Raw genomic sequence first — 23,664 nt, forward strand, 5'->3', positions numbered from 1 at the left:
TAGAAGGTTGACTTTGGCCAAGCAGAATCCATTTTTCCTTTGTGAACCACGAGTGTAATGACACATTGACTGTATCGCTTAATTCAACACCCTTTCGTCTCTCTCTCCTGGCAGAGGTTTTGCCCATTTAAACCTCACCTGGGTGCTCATCCAACAAGTTGGCATGCGTGCAGTGGCTAGACGTCTGTGTTTTTTGTGGGTGGAACGATGGTGCATATGCTTGAGTGTCACTGGTTCTGAGTTAGAGTTTCGGCTCTAACATTTGTGTGTGGCATTTGCACTGATCAGAGTTCTCCGTCTTCCTCCCACATTCTAAAAATGGGTTAGTTGAAGACCTGTAACTTACCAAAAGGTGCAAATGTGAGCGTGGTTGGCTGCCTACAGGTAAGCAGTCCAGCTTGTACCCTGCCTCTTACCCAGAGTTAACTGGAGTCGGCTCCAGCTCACACGTGACCCCAAACAGGATAAATATCGGTCATGATGAGGGCTTTTTCTAGTTGTTCCCTGCAGTTATTGAAGTCATTCTGATCAGCGGTCCCCAACCTTTTTTGCCCCTACGGACCAGTTTAATGTCAGACAATATTTTCAGGGACGGATAAATACAAGCTTACAAGTTCGCGGAGTTCTTTAAAAGTGACACCAAGGTTGAAGATTTCATTGGATTTAGTGATTTGGAGTGACCCTGATGGTTTGGTAAACCTTTTAGCATGTTCTTTCTGTTCACAACACATCTATATGTGATGTGAACATACCAGGCACATTGTCAATTCGTTGTTTATGCGTCATGTAACGTTAGCATATCGTACACTAATTCAGCCTGTTGTTCTCTATTTTTATTTTTATTTGCCTTTCAAGATGATATGTCTCTTCTTGGTTTTGGACTTCATTAAATAATGTGACTTATACTCCAGTGCGACATATATGTTTTTTCTTGTTATTATGCATTTTATGGCTGGTGCAACTTATACTCAGGAGTGACATATAGTCCGGAAAATACGGTATGATAAGGCTAAACCTGTCTCGCGACAGGCCTCTCAACCCAGCTCACGTTCCCTATTTGGGGGAAAGCGATCCATTGTTATATGTCAATTGTGCTTCACATTGATAGTAAGAGCCGACATCGAATGATTAAAACGCAACGTCGTTATGAATGCTTGCCCGCTATGAGACGGCAACAGATAAGGTACTATCCTCAGTGCATGTACGGTGTAGACTGAATAACAACAACTAGTGACAAAGCCGTTTTCACTCTTGGGCAAAGTGTCCTCTTTTGGCCAACACTCATCTTCTCACTGTAATACGCTCACACACACTTTCTCATAACTGTGGCAATCTTTCAGTCAGTGTATGGCAGTTATTCTGGCAGTGGAGCTGTGGCCACATGAGTGAGACACAGAGCTTTTCCCCACCACAAAAATAATGTGTGTGTGATGTCAAAATTCCCCAGGGTTCAAGAATGATAGCCCATTTTACACACTCGATTTCTTGTCTTGCTGAATGAGCCTATTTGAGAGGGCTGTCTTTTCTCATGCAACAGCATAACACTGCTGGTTCAATGGTGGGTATGGGTTTCATTAACAAGACAATTGTCGATGGACAGGGGGAAGCAGAGCTGTGGGAGGCCCGAGTGTGAATTAAAAGTGAGCGTCTGTAAAGGCTAAAGTATTGCCTTCATGGAGGCAGGACTTCATCCGCTAAACTGTGTCTGTGGTGCACGGATACATTACATACATTCCCTGCGGAGAACTTCAATTTGCAATCAAGTATGCTGCTTACACTAGTCTGCACAAAATATAAACACAAATGACAAATATTTTCTCGATGAGTTTTTTTGCATTGAAGTCAGTGGTACTGTTCATTTTGCCCCAAATTTTCCATTTTTTGGGTTACACGCTATGAGCTTTCCAGGAGTAGTTGATGTTATTGCTTGTTTTCTTTGAATAAGTGGATGTATACAATCTATATGTAGAAGTGCATGAACAAAGTGTCCGTTGACATGAAAATGCTGTGAAACCCTGAGTAAATCTCCACGCGCACCCATTCATCAAGGTGACCCATTGCCGTCATTTCAAGTACTCTTCTATGAGATTTAAAAAACAAATTAAAGTTGTGCTTTTTAAGAAAATGTCCAAATACAAAAAAAACAGCCGCATTTTATGGAAAAAAACATGATATTTTATTGTACATCCGAAACTGCCATAGGAAATGTTGTTGGCTACCTTATTTATCCATTTTTCTTTTTTAAAATATATTTTTAATATCTATTTTTTACAATAAATTTTGATATTAACCAGTGTTACCAGAAGCTAATGCTGTTAGCTACCGCTAATCTGTGCATCCAACATAACTCAATGCCGCTTGTCGCATCTTCAAAAATTCTAGCTGGTGGAGAAACTTGAAGTCAAGATGGCGCCCGAGTAGGCAGCCGTCGGCAAGTGCTCTCATGAGCCTTGCTTGTTTTGTTGTTTTTGTGTTTGTTTTGTCACTTTGTGTTTGTTGTTACGTCGTGTGGACCTGATGTGGACTTTTTTCAGCATTTTTTGGCCACGACATTCATCAAGGAGGAGACTCTGTGCTTGGTGGTTGCGCCTTCTCGGCAGCATGGGTATACCAGCACTGTTTTTGACTGGGAGGAATGTCGGCGCCATTTGACTGTCGTTGCTGGACAGTCCCGGGGCGCTTGTGTCTTGCGCCTGTAATGGGCAGCATTTTTCACAGCCCCACTTTGTTCAGCGGAGAGATCGGTGCTGTTGAATGGTCTGCGGCTGGATGGATGTAAGGCTTGAGGAGCCGACGATGAGAAGAAAGGAGCGTTAGCGCGGAGCGCCGATGCGGATGTGGAATTGGGAGTCGCGGCTTGGAATTGAAGTGGATTTACATGGGACAGGAGATGTGAGCCAATCTCTTTTTCGTCAATGGACGCTACAGCTTCGTGTTTGCTTTCAAAACTTAGCTTGTAGCAGACGTGTGCACATTTTCAGCATGGCATCTCTGATCCACTGGTGAAAGGACACTTTGATCCTCTCCTCTTTCATCTATAACTGCTTCAGAGAACAAAGTGTATGCAGAAAAGTGGTGAAGATTCCACGACTGTCTGTGTCCTATGTGTTGTGTTGTGTTATTTTTGTTATTTTGACTTCAAGATGGCGCCGCGTGAGTGGCTGCCTTTCCAGCAGCTCCTATATTTTGTTGTTCTACTTCTTCCTTTCATAACTTTGCTGCTGTGAATCGGGAATTTCTCCATTGCGAGACTAATAAAGATTTTCTTATCTTATCTTAAACTTGATGCAGGGGCAGTTGTTCGGAAAATTAGCCCATGTGTTATGTAATCGTGGCGTGGCAGTGAAGAACGGCTCACTCAGAGAATAATTTTCTGGAATAAGCAGCTCACAAACGATTGTAGAATTTCACCCTTGATGGTTAGGGTAGCCACTCAAGAGCCCCAACTATTGGATGTAGGAGGTGAATTTTATGGCTCCTTTAATGCTGTAAAATCCCGCTCGGATACAATCGGTTAAATTTAATCCTACCATGACATTGTCTTTTAGATCCTGCCGGAATAGCATTGAGGTAGGCTGTACAAGGGGAAAATGCAAATCATTTGCAACAGAACCCGGAGGCAAGGTTCTGCACTTCGGGCGTGCACATGTAAAACTGCAACTTAATGCCTATTGAGCCCGATTTAAACCTGTTACTGCTGTGACGGCCACTGCCCGTCATCCTGGTCTCGGTGGGCTTTTAGGCTGCTCGTCAAATTTGTGCACTAGCTTGAATCGGTGGCAATCAGGTGGACATGATCCATGAGATTATCTGATGGCACAGAGAGCAACGATATGTGATGAACGCTGATTTCACCCTCCATTGGATCGAGCTGATTATGACTCCGGCACTCATCCATGCCATTAAACCCTCATTATTCATTTAACTCCGACCTTAACCACCTGACGCACATGGAGGGAGCGTACCCAGACTCACAAAGAGTTTAGCAAAAGGGAATTGGGATTTATTTTTTATTTTTTGCTCCTCATGCCGTCCAGAGTACCACCGCCATTCGCTCAAGAATATCTTGACTTTAACCCTCCATTTGATCCCACCCCCATCAAAACCTTCAGCGTTTGTAAGCATGCACCCAAACCCACACACTTGCATTTTTTTTCCCCGTATAGTGCAAAAGGATGCTAAGAAGGAGCTTAATTCTATCAGGCTGCAAGCTGGACAGCCATAATTACATTTGTGACACAAATCCTGCCTCTCAAATTGAGCGTTTTATTCTTGAACGCTCCCGCCCTCTCCATTTATAACCCCATATTCCTCACAAATCCCACTTCCTTCCAGAAAGTCAATTTAAGACTTCAAAGGCAACTGTGCTTGTCCCCCTTCCCTCAAACTCATTTGACTCTGTCATCTCTTCGGTTTCACAGTGTTTTTTTTTTTTTGCCCAATTTTGACCCCCTTGAAGCTTTTGGTTTAACGAGAAACCCGTCAGTGCCATAATTGAAGTCAACTATCCAGAAAAGGTTAAAATGCTGAAAAACTCACCTCTTGTCATAATACCTTTCAAGAGCACTCACTGCTTCTCTTCTTGTCCGACACTGATTGCTTGAGTTGGAGGGGTTCTTTGTCAGATTCTTCTCCTGTTGACTCAGCTCTGCCCTTCTTCTGCCCTCCATCTGTCTCTTTAAGTTTTCACAGGTTTATTCCAAGAGAAAGTCACAGAATTAAGAAGGTAGACCTTTCAATTGTCAACAGCAAATGTAAAAATACGAAGGTTTCGTTTGAAAACCGACCAGATAAATGTGCCGGTGAATTAAACACGATTGGGAGGACGTTGCTTAGTCGTGTTTTGAGCTGATGCGGTTGCAGCAGCGTGACATCTGTGCCGCGGAGAAGGTGCTGCGAAGAGCACAGGTGATGACAGTGCACGACAGCATATGGTTCACATGGAGGTGCGCTCTGTCTCACCTCGCAAAGTTTCCAATTTTGAGTTGCATACGTGCACAGATGTATTAAGATATCCTTTATTTGTCCCACACTGGGGAAATTTACAATATAAATGTATAAAAGGTTTATTAATTTCATTTATGGATAGCCCCTTTGAGATCAGCAGCCATTTTGTTTTTTTGAGGTGTGATAAAACATACATCAGTCATGACAACAGATGTGCAAGGTAGCTTTTTTTTTTTTTTTAATGTACATTTCGATTCAAGCAGCAGCTTTATTCACTTTCTTTGCCTTCTCCAGGAACCATGCCTTCCCTTACTTGTCTTTAATCAGCCGTTGAACTACTTGCTCTCCACCACTCTCCATTCTCCAGAGCCTGCTGCTGGTGGAGCACTGGGCCCAACCCTTGGCTTGTGGAAGTCCAGCTCCCTCGAAAGTCTCCAGTCAGCCATGTCGGAGGTCCAGCAGAATGACATAAAGGCCCAGGTCCCATTTCACCGGCCACGGCCACACATGGTGCGGGGACGCGGATGCAACCAGAGTTTCCGTATTGCCATCGACAAGTCTTATGAAGGACCTTCTGAAGATGGTAAGGCGTCGCATTGTTGGCTTTCTGCACATTGTTTAAAGTTTCAGCTGATCTCAAGCCTAATAAAGGATTCTGCGCTGAAATTTCATTTCACATTACCAACACAAAGTTTGATAAAACGCTGGCATCCAAGCACGGCTGCTTAGAATAATGAAATGCCAGATTATTTGATCCATTCAGCAATTTAGGAAACTTTAAATCTAATTGGAGCATGTTGGAGTGTTCTCTAATCAAAACTCACATTCAGTCGTGGTCAGAAGTTTATAAGCATGCTCAAGTGTACCTTGTTAAGAATTTGGGAATTTAAAGGTTTTTATTTTAACCGTTTTTCTTTCCTGAGTGGGATAAATATATCAAGACCTTTGATTTTTGGGGGCATTAAGCTTCAAAATGTCAAAGGTAAGGGTCATAATGTATGCGTACACCCGCCACTATTTGCTTTCTTTGTATAACGTCAGACAGTTTTCGTAGCCACCAGCAAGCAGCGGGCATAATTAGGACTGGACACTTGACCACTTTTCTTTGCACAGTTCAATTAAATGAGTTCATTTTCCGGGACAGACCTTGCTTTGAAGCATATTTCACAAATGTTGAATAGCTTCGAAGTTCAGGCTCTGGGAAGGTAATTCCAGAAAACCAGAAACCTGAAACCAGTTCCAAGCATTGAGCTGTTGATTTGAGGTGGATTTGAAGAATTTGCCCCCTCTCCCGCATTTTCCCTTTATTCCATCGACTTTGTGTCGTGCACCAGGACCACTGGCAGCCTCAGGGCATGATGCTACCACCGACATTCTTGACAGTTGGTTCTCTGATCTTTGAAAGTTTTACCTCAACTCCTCTAAAAATATTGTCTTTGCGGCCTTCCAGCTAAATTTTTGCCTTGTGCCGCAAACGTTTGTCCAGAAGGCAGTTGTCTTGTCCACATGGGCAGCTGTAAATTTCCTTCAAACGTGAAAGTGTCAATTTCAATATAAGCCATTTCTCCCTAGATGACGACCCATCTGATTTGAGCTCCGGTCATGAAACGCCGGTCAGCAGCTCCTCACGCCAGGACCTGGATGTTGAAGATTTGAAAATGCAGAAAAAAGTCAGTGGGAGGAAGCAAGCCAAAAAGAGCAAAGGGAAGAAGAGAAGTGATGATGCTACAGATGATATGGAGAAGAAGTCCAGAAAAAAAGGTTTTGCACTTTTGAGGTAGGAACGCCAAAAGTATTTTCAGTGTAGCGGTCCTGTTGAACTTGAAAAATATGGCCTGCTTATATTTTATGCAGGAATTTCAGCAAGTAAGATGTGTCCTACTTTCTCAATACATTTTAACAAATTAACCCTCCAACAATGGGTTATGGCCTATTGGATATGAATGCAGCCTTGACGGCAACAGAGGTAAACCATTGTCGGCCATCCTGAGCATTACCTACCCAAACCGCTTATCTCCCATTTATCAGTATGTCACCATCTTGATTGTAAGTGAGCCCAATCCTCGTACAAGCACCCCCTTATCTTTTGGCAGTGACATGGTGTGGCCGGTGTATCGCCACACTTCCAACACTGCAGATTCAATTAGGCTGTCGCCACAGATAGAGCGTGCTGAACGTGAGCCCACAGATGGCAGATAGCAATCCAATCGGCTACAGTGTCAAGGGCAGTAATGGAGGAGATGTTCACACGGAAAGAGAAGGGCAGAGTCAGGGACACACACACGCCCGCATGCACACACACACACACACACACACACGCATCACACTGGGACATGGGACATGAGACCAGGCTTGAAGAGCACATTGGCATATTTTTGGGTTGCATTTTCCAAATTCCATCTCGTTTTTGAGCTTCAAAGATGGTCATATGAAGCATTTGGAATAAACCCCATGAGCCATCACTGCAGCAAATGCCTTGACTAAGTTAGATTAGAGCTGCACACTCCAGCCTCCGGAAAATACTGCCACACAATTACATTTTTCCAACCCCCTCGTCCCTCCATTCAACCCCAAGCGCTCACACTGGCCTTTCTCTGTCCAAGTTGATTGTTATTGAATTTGAAATATGACTTAATTAGCAATAGCATTGTGTGGTTGAATCGAATTGCAGCTCTCAAATGTTATTTTCGTCTGGTGGCAGCATTAGGCAAAGGGCAACTCCTCAACATATGACCTCACTTCAGCTCTATGGTGAGCGTGTGCACAACGGCAGCCTGCACTACAACTGCCCTTGCACAAATGTTTGCTTTAGATGTGTCAGTATTTGTAGACCTGTGCACCTTTTGGCGACCACATCCTGGGGCATTGGGTGAACACTGGAAATTGGATATGCAAGAACATTTGGAACTTGCAAAAACAATACAGTGTATTTTCAGCATGTGCATCCCACCGTATTGCAAATAATGTAGTCATGGTTCTACATGTTCAATATCGGGGTGCAAAGTGAAAATGTGATTTTTGTCTCCAATATTTTACTGTGGTGTGACCTCTTGTTTTGTTTTGGGGTTCTTTTTGACTCACCCGGCTCTCCAAGGCCCATTGCTGTCTCGTCTCCTTGATTGCTCAATAAGCCATAACAAATGGCGGCACCTCTAAGACCTTGCCCATCTTGTCTGTGCTCCGCAGTGGTTCCTCAGGGTCCACTGACGATCCACAAAAACTGAAGCTTGACCTCTTCTGCTTTTCTCTCCCAAATACCTCTGCTGTTTTGGCACATTCTTGAAGACTGCATTCACACTTCGGGTCACAAATATTCAAATCTTTTTCTTTTTTTTTTTTTTTTTTTTTTTTTTACTGCAACAAAGTTATTCGAAGTATAACATCGCTTTAATCCATTACTTACTTTTTTTCCCTTTGATTTTGATGAATGATTAATAATAATATACTGCAGACATGAACAATAATGTTGGCCCCCACTTTTTGAAGGAAACCCACAACATTCTAGATCAGGGGTGGCCAAACAGTCAGAGACGAAGAGCCCATTTTTTTACTGTGTTACTGCAAAGAGCCACATCATACCCTTCCTCGCGCACGCGCGTGCACACACACACCCTTTTTTGGCCAAAGAGCGACTTTTGAAGCGACCAACTTCTCACGAACGAGCCGATCGCGCACATGCAAGCACACACACACACACACGCACCCACGCGGGTGCCCACCAGTGCACTCGCGCACATATGCACGCACACGACGATAAGCAACAGTCGAAACGGGCCGAAAATGAATGAAAACTCAAGATACAAACAAACAAATCTTTTTTTCCCCCACGCATTTCCTCCTCCCACCCCTTGCGGTTGACTTGGGACCAGTTCGCTGGCTCCCGGTCGATCCTGATCGACGTATTGGGCACCCCTGACTTAAAATCAGAGGTAATTCGCTGACTATCTTAGCACTTAGCACTGTTGTTTGCGCATGAGCGGTGATGCAGTCATCTGATTGGTTGCCCTCTATGTCAATCAAGTAACGGGATCGGCTGACGGAGTACGTTCTGTGAAGTTGACACCTTATTTGAATGGCATCGCCGCTGCCGAGGCGTTTTCGACGCTTGTCGTGTGAGAGCCCAGGAGCCACATTGAACCAGCCAAAGAGCCGCATGCGGCCCGTGAGCCACGGGTTGGCCACCCCTGGTCCAGATTATAATTTAAAATTGACAAATGTAAAATTATACTAAAAATTGTGTCATGAAAATTAGCCATTGCATTCAATTTTATGGTCCAACAGAGGTATTAAGATAAAACACACACACACACACACATATAGATCCTAAAACTCCTATTTGAGGCAGTCACACTCCAACATTTATGCAGCACTCAATAAAACTACAGCTCTCCTCATAAGTAAGCTGCTCTCCCAACAGCATGTTTCACATTGCTCCACAGATGTTCGATCGGACTCTTTTGAATAATGTATGTTTAACTGTGTGATTTGGCTCTTTATCCTGTTGGACGGTCCATGACCTGGGTATGAGACCATGTTTTAAGACACTGGGTGACAACACCTTTTGCTCCAGAATGTTTTGATCGTAATAAAGCGGTTCGGAAAATGGATGGATGGATGTTTTGATAGTATCCAAAGTTTCTTTTACTTTGCACAGCACAGATTGTATTGGATGAAAGTCAAGTTCCCCCAAAATATAACCACGTCCTAACAGTGTCGCCATATTGTGCAGTCCACAAAAATAAACCAATGGCTGATTTTTTAAAAAATACACTTATTTTGTTATTTTGCTTCATCAGTTCATTTCATAACCTTTTTGTGATTTTTTTTTCTTTCTTTAACTGAAGAGTACCAATTTTCAGTTAAAGAAATCCGTCATTCTCCTTATTTAAGCAATTCTCATGAACCTGATCACTGTTGTTTTACATGAAGTTGTCTTCATCAGTTTCCATCTTTCTGTGACAACGGCCTCGCAAAACAGGTGGCATGTCCAGTCTCTCTGGTTGCATTGCAAACTCAAATTTCATTGTATGGTATGCAATGACAATAAAAGTGATTCTCATTTGATTCTAATTCGGAAATGGCAGATTTTCATCCACATATGATTAATCCTTGATCTGGATCTCAGGATGTCCAATTCATCACATTTTGTGAGGGGCGGCACATACTGTACATACGTACATATCCGAACTTGGCAACATGGGCTGAAGCATTCAAACAAGGAGACACATTTTCATCACTCATTTATTTTTAATATGGTGGATGTCAAAAACATTAGCACCGCTCAGCTCAAGGCTTTGGGAGTTTGCAAAGATTAAGCATGTGCTCATTTGTATCGTGTTTGTGAGCAAGGATTAGTTTGATCCAGTATGGTGCAGCGATCAGGTCAGGCTTTCTGACTCACAACGTCACTTTCAGGTGGCATTGGACAGTTTGTCTTAACTCGGTTCCCTGATGTGTGCCTGGGTGTGCCAGCGTTAAACTGCCATGGCAAATCCTAGCGGGTGTTGACAAATCCCACCTGCCCCAGGATCCGTGTTCACCCATCGGCATCGGTGCGCATTCTCCTGAGACTCCTCCCCCGCCACCAATTTTAGAGACATGAAAGCCACCACTGATACACTGTTTACAAATCCGCACAACATCATGCTAAAGTCCATTACTCCACCCCAACACCCCTGCACCCTCACCGCGACTCCTTCGCATCATGTTTAGTGCTGAAAAAAATCAGACAGAGATGCAAGCCAATTAGCGTGGTCCGTTCCGCTTTTATCCTATCGCATAGTGGCAGGATGTGCCTTCCTGACAGTCACTGGTAAACTGCCTTCAACACAACCCAGTTGTCAAGCTGTAGGAGCTCGCCGGCGATGGATTATTACGTTAGTTTTGGGGAACTTTGCTTCCTCGCTCACTTCCCTTGAGCCCTTGCTCATTTCCCAATGAGCTTCTTTGCACTCAGCTTGTTGTCAAACGACATTTGTCACTGCCAACATTTTAACCAACCTAGTCTGAAAATATCCTTTAACTACTTGTGTTAAAGAAATAAAAAAGGAAGGAAAGAAAACTATGCCTTGTCCCAAACTTTGCTTGAAGACAAATTAAAGTGCAACCTTTTAATGTTTTTATAGAAATCAATCCTGACTGGGTAATCCTACTCCAATTTCTGAAAATAAGCAAGCCAGATACACTCCTGTTCTACTTGACGTGGTTGTCGTGCCATCCATTAATCGGCCCAGAACAAACTTTTTACCAAGTCTGTCTTATTCAGATCACTTCAACTTTGAAATGGATTGCCTCAAAAGTTGCGGTATTTACACAACTTGCATGTTTAAAAAACACACACATTCAATCTATCATGTTTGAAGCGTGTTTTCGATTCTAAATTGGTATTTTTTGCTGACTATCTGTTTGCTCCATTTTTACCTGCCTTAAGTCTTGAAAAATGTACTACTACCCAAAGTGATTAAGTAACAAAATGTCAGTGTTTTATTTAAATCAATTCTGTCTTTTCAAATACACTTCAAAATATGATGGGAAATGTGTTTTTTCACCTCCAGAACATCGCTAAAATCCATCGTATTCTATCTGCTAGTGACGCAGAAATCATAATTCATGCCTTTGTTTCCACTCACGTCGATTATTGCTCTCTGGTCTTCCCACATCTGCAGTTAGTACAAAATGCTGCAGGTTTTGTTACATAGCTCTAAAATATTACACCGCTTAGCACCTTCCTATCTCGTTGACTTAATGGCACTACATGTTCCCTCCCGAAACCTCTGTTCACAGCACACTGGTCTTTTATTGATCCCGAGAGCCAAAAAGAAGTCCTCGGGTTCTAGAGTGTTTTCTCTTTGGGCTCCAGTGCTCTGGAATGCCCTACCCACAGATATTGGAGTCGCTACCTCGGTAGAAATGTTTTGTTTTTTTTATCTACCGGTACTCTTGCAAGTAGTTGATGGTCTGTTTGACTGCCTCTTGTATTCTCTTCCCTGGCTTGGGAATGGGGTGAGATGACACTAACCGAATTGGAAATTTCTGGATTCTGCACCAACTGCCCCGACCCCTTTCACTGAAGACATCTTCCTGCAGCGCTTCATCTGATTGAATGGACTTTCACACTATTTCAACTAACACTAAATGGTAGTAATTTTTGTCAACTGTAGGCATGTGAAGCCCTATAAGATTTTTCTGTGATTAAATTCTACTTGACCGACTTGATGGACCTGATTCTGCATTAAAGTAAGAACCGTGGCCGACAGCAACTTCTCCATGAGTGTGTTCCCTTTTTTCCCCAGCGTTCAGTAAACGTTTGTTAGCCACTGTGGCTCTCCTTTCCCACATGAAATGCCACTACAGTCAGTATAAGCACATAAACAAGCTCTATGATGAACCACAATATGGGTCACTCACTCCTCTACTTTTCTATGCCTGCATACCCCAGTGTGGTAAGGAAATATGGAACATTGAAATATCTTTTGACTTTCGAGCTCATGGGGAGAAAAAAAAAGGACACATTACCTAATAACCACCCTACTTAATACATTACAGGTGGATTTCTTTGATCCACCATCTCGTCTGGCATTTAGAGGCGGTTAACCGCCCTATCCTGGAGTCTTCAAGTGCCTATTCATACATATTAGTATTCCCTTTTATAAAATATACATTAAGCTCTTCAATTTGCCCACATCTCCAAGCTCCCTCCTGTGGATACGCACTCGTGCTCCCTTACCGCATCTCTATTCATCCTATGATGAGCCCTATGAATTGTTGATGCAAAAGTCCGTTTGGCAGTTTTTCTACGGCGTGCATAGTTGTGACTCACTTATTTTATCAGGGTTGACTTAAAGACTGATTTCCACATCGATCCACCATTTGTTTACATTCTGCTGATTCTTGTGTTACTTGAATCCATTATTATTCTCGAGTTTGTCCGCCAACCCGTTCCCCATTGCAGTTTTTCAAAATTAAATTGTGTGTCCAATTCCTGCCCCCCCCCCCTTACCGGCACATCCAATTGTTACAAAAAAAAAAAAAAGACAAAGTATGATTGTTGGAAATGAGTTTTGCACAGAAGACGCTGCATCTTTTCTGCGCTGCTGAGGCACAATTCTAATTTACAACTTTCCAGTATTGGCAAATGGACACGGGCGCTATCGCTGTCACCAGCCGCTAGAAAACAAATTAATTTTTCCCTTCCCTCTACTTTGTGCCATCCATTCAGTGCAATGGGCAGCTTTCCTGCAACGCTGTGTGCATTTGCTGGGCACTTATGTGAGCTGCCAGTCAAATATTAGAGGATGATGATGAGGAAGTCCTCATGCATATATATCAGCTGATAAAGGCGCAGTCACAACAAGCTCCTGCATCTCCATTTCTTACACCTGAACTGGCTGCATCTCTCAGCCCTTTCCTTGATATGCATTTTTCTGTTCCTCCACAGAGAGCTTTTGGGAATTATTTTCCCGGTTTAATGTTACGGTGACACCTTCCTCTCTCCTCCTTTCCCAAACTGAGCACTGGCCCAAATGAAGTGTCTTTTACTTCTGCAGTGTGTCTGCAAACTCGAACCCATGCCTCAATTATGAAAGCATAAATAACATTAATTTTGAAAGTGTTTGAGATTTTCAAGAATACACAGTATAAAGCTGTGTCATGTATCAGTTTTTCTTCACTTGAAGATAAAATGATTGCCGAAAGCTTATCCCATGCTGTTCCCTTGCCAGCAATCGTTTAAACAGTGGCAGAACTCTATTGAGAAATGTTGCGCTTTATTATTATTACTTTATTTCTATTGCCAGTGACTCATCCAGTTGGGAATGTGACACCACCCGTTAGACAGTGAATTATTGAATGCAAGGTAATTATGAAATGAGACCCTAAGCGGAGGCTTCCATTTGTGTCGATCAGCTATGCAACTCATCAGTTCTTATGGAATTACGACATTTGAATCGACCCTCCGGGGCATCCAATTTGAAGTGCAGACGGACTCGTATTGGCGAGACGGCTCAGACGCAGCTGAGCTGATGTCTGCCCATCACTCAGCAGCCTGTAAAAGGTATTGAAGATGCGACAGGAAACGCTCATGAACGATTCGTGTTTGATCATGCGTCGTCATACACACTGATCCATTCAAGCACTGGACGCCAGAAGCGATTACACATCCGCTGTCCTGTCCAGTCATCTTCATGCCAAGAGTGATGGATGGACTCTCGGTGTTGTTTTAATGTTGGCTCATGACACACATGGAAGAACTGACTCCCTCAGATTAAAACACAAATGAAACAGCGGCAATGCCTTTTAGTTGAGGGATAATCAGTGTGTCCTCTCTGCGGGGGTGTGGGGACCAGATCCTAACTGATCTTTTACTCTCTTTTTCACAGCATCTTGAAAGCATTAGTGAGTTTCCAGCTGCTGGAAATGCAAGTGGCTATTAGCTGTCTTTTACGCGAGGAAAACGGAGGCTTTTCTCCAACTAATTACTCATACAAGGAGACCCGCAAAGCAGTATCTAGTCTAGGCACAGTTTGAATTTGGTTGTGTCCGATTCAGATTCTGGTGGCTCCCGATTCTCAATCGTGATTATTTTAAGCTAACCACAATTATTTTGGGGGATGGAAGCCTGAGAACTTGTGTTTCTTTTTTTTTTTCCATGAACTTTTCATAAACGTTTTGCTGTTCATGAACTTTACTATCAATTTGAATGTGAACGGCTGTTTTGAACCCAAATATTATATTAAGCCTAGGAGCTTGAATTTTTCACATGCGAGCTTCATTTTGGACAACCTCACGGAAATATATTAATGCAGCAGGTACTTAAAGCATGATCCTGAACACCAATTAGTGGACTCACTGAGTGTTGTTTTTCTGTATGACAAACAAAAACACTTCATTAGAGCGGCATGCAATGAAAATGTCAATCTATTCCAAGCAGTCGACCTAAACATATGCTTTATATTTGTATGCAAAGGCTTTGGATGCTGTAAGATAAATATTATCTGGGCATTTGCATTTGGGTGTTGATCCAGTTTAACTTGTTGGCTAAATGTTGATATTTGACGTTTTTTACTGGTTTAGCTACCCGATCCTGACTTCGGTGCTGTGGATGTGGTGTAAGGCTGAGCATTGGAGCCGGAGTTAGCGAGGGCACAGGTGTTTTATTATATCAGAAGTGCACTCTTCTTTGGTTTTATTTCTTCATTTTTTTTATGAAGTTCAGCCCCACTTTTGACCTCCTCCGAGTAGCATCCAAAAATTGCGTTCTGAGAGCATCAAATCCACCTTTCCTGCTGGTTCTTTGTGTGTGTTCTGCAGCTTCTTCTTCGTGTCGTGCGATGTGCAACAAAAGACACAGCGCAATTCCTGTTGTTGGTCAGTCTTTATTGCAGTTAGGTGGCGAAATAGGCATCGAAATTTAGCATCACCACTAAAATCGGAATGGTTCCCAGAGAACCATAATGTCAGTCCTGATTCCATTCAACCCAAGCAGTATCTCATATGATACTGAAGTATGCAAACCATGCATTCCTTTATTAAAACAGGCTTTCCCCGTTTCTCACGTTGTGCTCCCTTGAGAGCAGCCTGCTGTGTGTTCTTGCATGCCTGTCTGCCTCAATTTCTTTCAATATTTTTAGGAAATTGTCTTATGCTCCTGTATGTACAGCAGGGTTGCTGACTGCGGAAAAATGGCGCTTCATACTAGGGATGTCCCAAAATGAATTTTTTTTTCCAAAACCAAAAAACAAAAGTGAGGACAAAAAGAAAGAAATGAAAAATGAATCAGCTTGATCATTTTCTGCCCTTTGCCTAATTTATCTTAGGCTGTGTTCATACCGCGGGTAAATTTCCTTTAGTTTTTTCTCTGTGACATCTGATTTTTAGGGCGGCACGGTGGTTCAACTGGTTATCACGGTGGTTGACTGGTGAGCGCGTTGACCTCACAATGCAGGGGTGCAAGGTTTCATGCTGGCTCTGGCCTTCCTTGTGTGGAGTTTGCATGTTCTCCCTGTGCCCGTGTGCGTTTTCTCCGGGTACTCCAGTTTCCTCCCACAATCCAAAAGCATGTATGGCAGGCTGATTGGACACTCAAAATAGGTGTGAGTTTGAGCATGGATGGTTGTTCGTTTCTGTGTGCCCTGCGATTGGCTGGCAACCGGTTCAGGGTGTACCCTGACTACTGCCCCTAGACAGCTGGGATAGGCTCTGGAACACCCGCGAACCTTGTGAGGATAAGCAGATTTGAAAATGGGCTTTTTTTTTTCATTCATTATGAACAGTACAATTCAGGTTTTTTTTGTTGTTTTTTTGTTTTGTTTTGTTCAAATCCAACTCCATGTATCCGATGCGACTGCTGTATGGACGTTCAGGTCATGATCATCTGACCTATACCTCATCAAAAGGTTAAAAAAAAAAAAAGAATTGTTGGACATAGCAGAATGTGCAAAAAGCAAAGGAGAAGAAAAGAGTCAGTGGCAAAAAGGAGATTTAGAACTGATAAATATATGGGGTGGCCAAGTCAGCAAAAGTACCAAAAAGTTGCCACATTGTGTTTTGTGTGCATGTTTGTCACGTCAGATTTATTCCTTTCACATTAGAAGTCACATTTGTGTTTAAAATGTAAACATTTACCTATATAGATTGTTTTTATCATAAAATCTGAAGTGTGAAGCGAACTTTCTTGTTCCTCACGATTTCACGGCCACCGAAGCAGCAGTCCTCGGCAGACAGGCAGCCTTCTTGCCCCAGACCCATGGCGGCGGAATTTGCGCCTCATTTCCCCACCTCCCACCTTCGCCCAGAGCAGTGGGCCGTCTGCGACTGCTTTGGTCGTGAGGCCTTTTATGGCCCCAATTTTCAGGGACTTAATTTTCGTCGAAGCTCAACTTTGCACATAAGGTTTAGTCTGTGTGAGCCTGAAATAACTCACAACTATTTTCTGCATTTTTTACAACTGAAAAATAAACTGTTAGAATGAAAAGCAAGCAGTGGCGCTTTCATGTCTTACCTTGCATTTTTAATGCACTCTAACTACACTCTAAGTGAAGCTGTATCAAAACCGTAATTAGCTTTGGGTCAACATTTCATCAACATCCTCCTTCACACCCTCTTCTTTTCGGGGCTAACATCTGCATTTTATAAAAGCTGAGTCAGGCCAAATTGCTGACAGGAGGTGCAGGGCGTTCATCAATAGATTTAATTGTACCTCTCGGGAAAAAACGGTGCCCACCGGCTAGGAATGATTATCGAGCATAGGCGAGCCTGTATTGGCTCGTTGAAATGTCACTCAGCCCTTCAATGGCCCGATTTGACCTTGTGGTTGTGTGATATCCCTGAGTAGCCTGATCCTCATTTGCATCCAGACTCAAACTTTAAGAAAACTCACCGACTGTGTGTGCTGTGAATGTTATGAGGTTTCCGGCCTGGAATATTTTCCAAACGTATCAGCATGAAGGAGAGGGAAGCTCTGTTACAGCGCTCGACAGTGTTAATCTCCTTCAGCGGGCTCTCTCTCTCTGTGGCAAACGCCGCTGAGATATGTGCCCGCCTCTCAAAATACATACAGAGCAATCTAATTACTGAGATAACAGTTCTGCTTGGCTGATTAGCTGTTCTCCCCGTGCCTCAATGCTGTAGCATTGCCTCCGCACAGTCGACAGCTAATCTCCTTATTCCTCCTCGGCCGGGCGGCACTTTCATTGGTGCTTTTGGTTTGCTCATCTACCCTCGCCGTTCATTTTTTTTTTTTTTTAACTCACATTTTGGTCTTCTCTTTGCTTCTCTTATGTATTCTTTGAAGTGATTAATCCAGATTCCTCTAAATGTTAAACACTTGTATTAAGTCGCAGTTCCGTTTTGTTCCGTATTTTACACACTTTTTGTTGTTTTGATTGCCAGAGGTTGTCAAGCGTACCTAAACAAGTCATACATTTGTCGTATGAAACCTTTTGACACCCTTGTGTTTAGAAAATAAAAATGGTGGCACAGTACCTAAAAATTGACCTAATAACCTCTCAGTCGGTCGACGTCCGTCATGTCTACACACCTATGCAAATGAAAAGGGAAAACAAAAAGTTTCCTTCCTTTTCTTCATTATAAACAAAAACAGGCCAAGACGAAAGACCACAACATACAAGATGTTCTCAATTGTTGTCCTTTGTTTAGTGTTTAGCGCTTTTCTACACTGAATTTAATCCATTGGCAGGTGTATACTGTGTTGCATTGCACTGGGAGCTATGCACATGCAAGCATTATCACGCAGCAATCATGAGAAATGCAAGATGTTGGCAAGCAATGCAACGTCTCTGGGTTGTCTGGCTAGAAAATACACATAACAGATAACAGGTGTACAGTGCCTGGTGCTGAGAATTTAACTATTTGTAATTGCTGATCTTTTTCTGGTCCTCTTTTTTTCAATGGCCTGACAGTACAACCAACAGTTGTGCAACGGCCAATGCAATATGCCACGCAAGATCATATTTTTAGGGATAGGGATTTCATTGCAGGGGTAGCAGTAGCTCATCAGTCATGACTTGGACTTTGGAAACGGAAGGTTTGAGTCGCGTTGTGACAACTCTTGCCTCTTGGCGGTGCAGAGACGTGCGCCATGGTGTGTGCTCTAAGATCTCTCCTTTCTCGCAGGCATGTGTGTGATCGTGTTCTCTGTCTGGTGTGAATCACAAAATGTACAGCAGCACTTAAATTTCCCTTTGAGGGATTACAATCGGTAAAAAAACAAAAAACAAATGTAAAAATGGTGTCGCAGCCGATGACCTGCAATTCCCATGACTTGCTTTAATCCCAATGCGGTCCTGTCAAGATGGTTTTGAAATTGCGTCATAGCCGACCATTTCATCATGTAGCTCATCACAATGCGGCCCATTCGTGATACTTAATTACACCGCCGGCAGGTAAAGCTTGCTGTCTTGCATTTCATGCACGGGAGAACTCGCTGCATGTTGGCGATGGGGCTATTGTACTCTATGTGCTGTAACCATGTGTGTGTTGATGCAAAATAGGTCCTTCAAACATACTGCTCATGTGTTAGAAGAAAATATAGGGTTGTCATTTTGCCCCTTGCAGTCATGATGCGTTTTCTATGTGGGACAAGTGAACATTTGATAGTTGGTGTTTTAATTGAATAGCGTTACACTTTCATTTGCATCATGCCAAAAAAGAAAGTGTTTTTTCATTCATTTTCAGCAGTCTGATCCGTCCCAAGGAAGTAAGGGGGGAAAAGAAGCGCAGCCAGGTCGTTAGCGCAGTTGGCCCACTCTAACGGGGTTAAAGTGGAGGTTTGGGGGGTGTGGTGTGATGATAACGTGTGGGATAACAACCATGCTCATGGCAGGTACATATCTAATTGAAAGTCCCACCCTCATTATGTGTGTGTGCGCGCGCGTGCGTATGTGTTTTTTATTTTTACATTCAAACCTCAGTTGGGTTGCCTCTTCCTAATTAATGCAGGTATAATGAGTCCAGCTGTGGACCTCTGCCCTCTTGGAATGCTAATTAAGTCACTCTGTCAGTAGGTCTTTGGAGAGGGACGCTGTGTAACAGCTTACACAATCAAATAAATCTGCTATTGTGAATAATAATGAGTCAATATAATTGCGCCTGTTGGTGCATATGAAGGTAACGTCACCGGCGTTCCTTTTCCAACCGGGTCAGGTTGTGTATGGCAGCAGTGAGGTAATTAGTGGTCTGCTCTTGGTGCAGCCTTAACAAAAGGAAATAAGTGTGGTAACCCCCACGCTTCTTTTGCGGCAAGACAGGTGTGATGGTTATGCGGTGTGGGATTACTTTTTGGCCAGGAGGAGAACCCTGTGTAAAGAACTGCTGTCGGTAACATGAACGTGCAAGCTGCAGCCAGGAAATAAGCCAAAAGATGCCAATAATTGGTTTGCCTTCACTCCAGCGTTAAAACTCTGCGCGACTTTCAGCTGGGCCAACAGGTTCACATTCAGGCCGCGTGTCTTCCTGACATGTGTCTCGTTGTTAGTGAGATAAACGCAGACGTTAGATTGCCTCTGCAAAATTTCCCAGGAAAGGATCAGATGGAATTATTGAAATATTTAAAGGGAAAGGCTTAATGATGACTCTAGCAAGCGTGATATGAAAAAAGACAAGAGACGCGACAGTTGAATAACATGCGTCAGAAAAGAATTACATATTCATGGGATATACACGGCCGCACATAATCGCTCTTGATTGTCGTCGTCGCCATAAAATCCAGATGAATTCGGTTTACATGAGTTTCCGAGATCAAGTCAACAAACAATGAATGTTTCTTCTGTGATGTCCCTTTCCTGCACAGGTTTGGGAAGAAGAAAGATGACAAGAGCAAAGATGCAGCAAAAGTGGCCAAAAACAAACTGGAAGCCTGGAGTGAGGAGGAGTTCGACAGGTTTCCTGACATCAGAGAGAGGTAGGAATCAGCGTGACTTGAAGTTGGAAGTCATGGCGACATCTCCCTCCCCCCTGTCACTAGAAACTATGATTCCCGGTATGCTGAAATCGACGTTGGCCAGCTCACCCCCGGCCCACGCTCCCTCCCTGATGTGGCGGACGATGACAATGACCCCAACTATGCCCAGGTCAGCAACTTCCTCCAGCCAAGCTCGCTGCCGCTGATGGGCCGTACACCTTCTCCTGCAACTCCCGTCAACATGGAGACTAAGCAGCCTCATGGCTCTGCTGATGAGTTGGAGGGTCTCTATGCCAAGGTCAACAAGTACAGGCAACAACCTGCACAAAGGTGAGACAGCAGGGAAGAGGACCAAGAATCAATGGTTCCGTTGTAGACTTCGCTATTCACTTTTGTGCATTGATGGCAAACGAGCAAGACTGTACTAGGCTGGATTTCCACTGCAAGTGCCCAATTTTGATTTCCCGCTTGTCACAAATTTATTAATATTGACACAAGCGTCAACTCAAGTTGAAGTTCTTTTCTCTTTACCTAGACATACCACATAGGTGTGGGCCCATACAAGCGAGCCACAGTGCGCTCCATACGTCAACTTTTGCGACTAATTGTGTCCCGCAACAATACAGCAGTACAAAATATGTTCAACATATTAAATCATACAAAATGTACAGGAAAAAAAAAACCCACGATCCTCATGACTTTACATTGTCTGACAGTTAAACAGTACTTCAACATTTTATTAACAGTAAGTTCTCTTTTTTTAACTAAATGAAAAGATGGTGGACACAGAAAAGTATGAAAAGATTATTTACTAAAGACTAGAACAACATAAAATGACACTGAATTGATACAAATTAACACCTCAGGAAAAATGAATATGCATTAAAATGTCAGCATTATACTTTTTAAAGTTATGATCCTACAACGGGTGTTTCCATCATTGCTTCCTTGCAAATGTGCATCATCAAAATATGACGCGATTGGTGACTTTGGTCTTGATTTCTGTGACGTCGGGTATAAGCAGACCAAAGGTTTTTGCGGGAATGTCGCTTAACTGCGTGAGTTTAGAGGTGGGACGACATCCTGTAGGTCCCCTGAATTTGCGGATAACCGATAGCCTCTGGTGACGCCATGTCGGGGTGGTTGAAGGTGAGTTTGTTGTCCATTTACATGGATGACGATGGTTGTGTAGTCATAAAAAAAAAAAAACAGACACATTACATTCATCCAACTAGATGAGAGCCGCAGCGTTGAAACGCTTAAGAGGACACAAAGTTTCTCATGTAAGCCCTCTCTCTTGAATTATACATCATAACAGTAGCTGCTTGAGAACTTCTGTGTTTAAATTTAGCGATGTGAGTGAGCACGTGTAAAATCTGAAGAGTATTATAATGCAAATGCATCATCTCCCTGATGAAATAATACAGGCTACTTGAAAACTCCCTGCATACTTAACTCTCTGAGAGGAAATGCTATTGACTTGCAAATTTGCAAAGTAAATGACAAGAGAAGGGAACAGATGGAAAGACATGGCAGGAGGAGGGACAAAGAGCATAGACAGAGTGGGGTTGTGTGTTGGCGCTGCGGAGTACATTGGAGACCGGAGGGTGCAGACAAAGAGGGAGCAGGGATAATTAGCCACAGTCCAGCAGCCTGACAGATCACTCTAACTCATTCACGTGTATTGGGTGCTTCATTACCGGGCCATTTTCTCAGTCTCATTCTCTCGCTGTGTCAGCCCCCCCCCCCCCCCCACCCCCACCCCGCTTTGCTGGTAATGTTTATTAGTTAGTCTTTAGCATTAGCATGATGGATGAGGAGCCTTCTCTGTTTGAGTGTCTCCAGGAATCACCGGAAGGCACATTTCATGTTTTTATTGTGTGCAACGACACCGCATGTATTCTTGTGACATCTAAATGACCCATAACTTTAATTTACCGTATGCCTTAGCTTGCATCCTCAAATTAATTCATCATAACTTTTTCAACCTCACTGTCGACTGTTTCCAATAAAAATTTGGCTGGTCAAGCGCGCCCACACAAGCACATTGCTTGCTGGTGTGACTTTGATTCGCACGCTTACACAGGCAGAAATAAACAGACACAGACACCTGGTTGTTATATTTTTGCCTGACATCTAAGTGTAACTTAGCAACAATGTGTATGTATGTGGTCCAGTGACGAATCCTTGCTTAGTACAGTGTTTCATTTGAGTGTCCTTTATCAAGGTATTTCTGATGTTAGGCTATCTCTCATGGACATATGACATATATAAATGGACTAACAATTTACCCCTTGCGTCTGAAGCCACAACATCTGTCATTTATTTTTTGCTAAACACACTGTTATCAGTGCATGTTTTACGCCAGGATCACGGTATGGATTCATGAGAGCCTCGCAAAGAACAAACTTCACTGATTGCACTGACCATTCCAACTACATGATCTCATTATCGTGAATTCTGACTGACAGAGGTCCTAATGGGCTTTGCTTTCATTTCATTGTTGATGGTTCTGACAGCACGCTGTTGATGAAACTTTGAGGAGCACTCGCAGATGTACCCTACAAAAACAAACAAAATGAATAATTGCCTTCTTGCCGATGAAATGTGCATGTAGCACTTGTTCCAGACCGACTGGTCCAACCCTATGCCATACACTGTGGCATTTTTGCCTGAGAAACAGAGAGACAATGATGTGAAAAGAGTGCCGGGAAATCAATGTATTCAAGTTAGGTGCGCTAAGTGAGTGGCAATGTAAGATTTCTGCCGGTGCCTTCACTTGTCGCTATGGTGAGGAAGCGGCATTGTTAGTCCTTTCTTCTATAGGTCCATGGTGCTCCCCAAAAAACATCTGCCAAAGCACGGGAACAGAGAAACGTCCGACCACTGATTTTCTTGTCAGGAAATATTGTTTTGAGAGACCACACAAAATGTGTTATTTTATTGTACCAAAAAAAAAAAGTTGCGATATTCAAGGGAAAATATTTTAGTACTGCAGTAGACCAAAAAGAAACGTGAGAGTAAAGGTGAGTGTGGATTCGTTCGCCTTTTTAACTGCATCTACTTTGTGTAAATGGTTCAGTAATATTGTAAAACACAAATATCAGTGTATGCGGCTGTGATGAAAACTTTTCTTGATTGACTCTCAGCTTGACCCACAAATTAACGTTGTTATGAAGATGCCCTTCATCCACGTATTTATCAGTCAACGCCATGCATCTGTGTCAATCATCAAACTAAGAGGACTCGGCTCGTCAAAACATGGCACATTTCAGTGATGAAATTTTCATCCATTGCCG

The 23,664-nt window shown here is 43.0% G+C and overlaps 1 protein-coding gene across 2 annotated transcripts in view; it reads left to right on the top strand.

The window, feature by feature from the left end:
- The window catches only part of pard3ba (par-3 family cell polarity regulator beta a), a 141,578-nt gene that overhangs the window by 81,460 nt on the left and 36,454 nt on the right, over positions 1–23,664 (top strand). For both annotated transcript variants that reach the window (XM_086128539.1, XM_086128549.1), the window contains 4 exons: positions 5,315–5,530; positions 6,520–6,724; positions 20,255–20,365; positions 20,429–20,695. In XM_086128539.1, the coding sequence (XP_085984665.1) occupies positions 5,315–5,530; positions 6,520–6,724; positions 20,255–20,365; positions 20,429–20,695 (799 nt within the window). The remainder of the gene's footprint in view (positions 1–5,314; positions 5,531–6,519; positions 6,725–20,254; positions 20,366–20,428; positions 20,696–23,664) is intronic.

The sequence above is a fragment of the Hippocampus guttulatus genome, chromosome 1 (assembly GCF_054856545.1).
Source record: "Hippocampus guttulatus isolate MCC_2025c chromosome 1, RoL_Hgut_1.0, whole genome shotgun sequence".
NCBI classification, from domain to species: Eukaryota; Metazoa; Chordata; class Actinopteri; order Syngnathiformes; family Syngnathidae; genus Hippocampus; species Hippocampus guttulatus.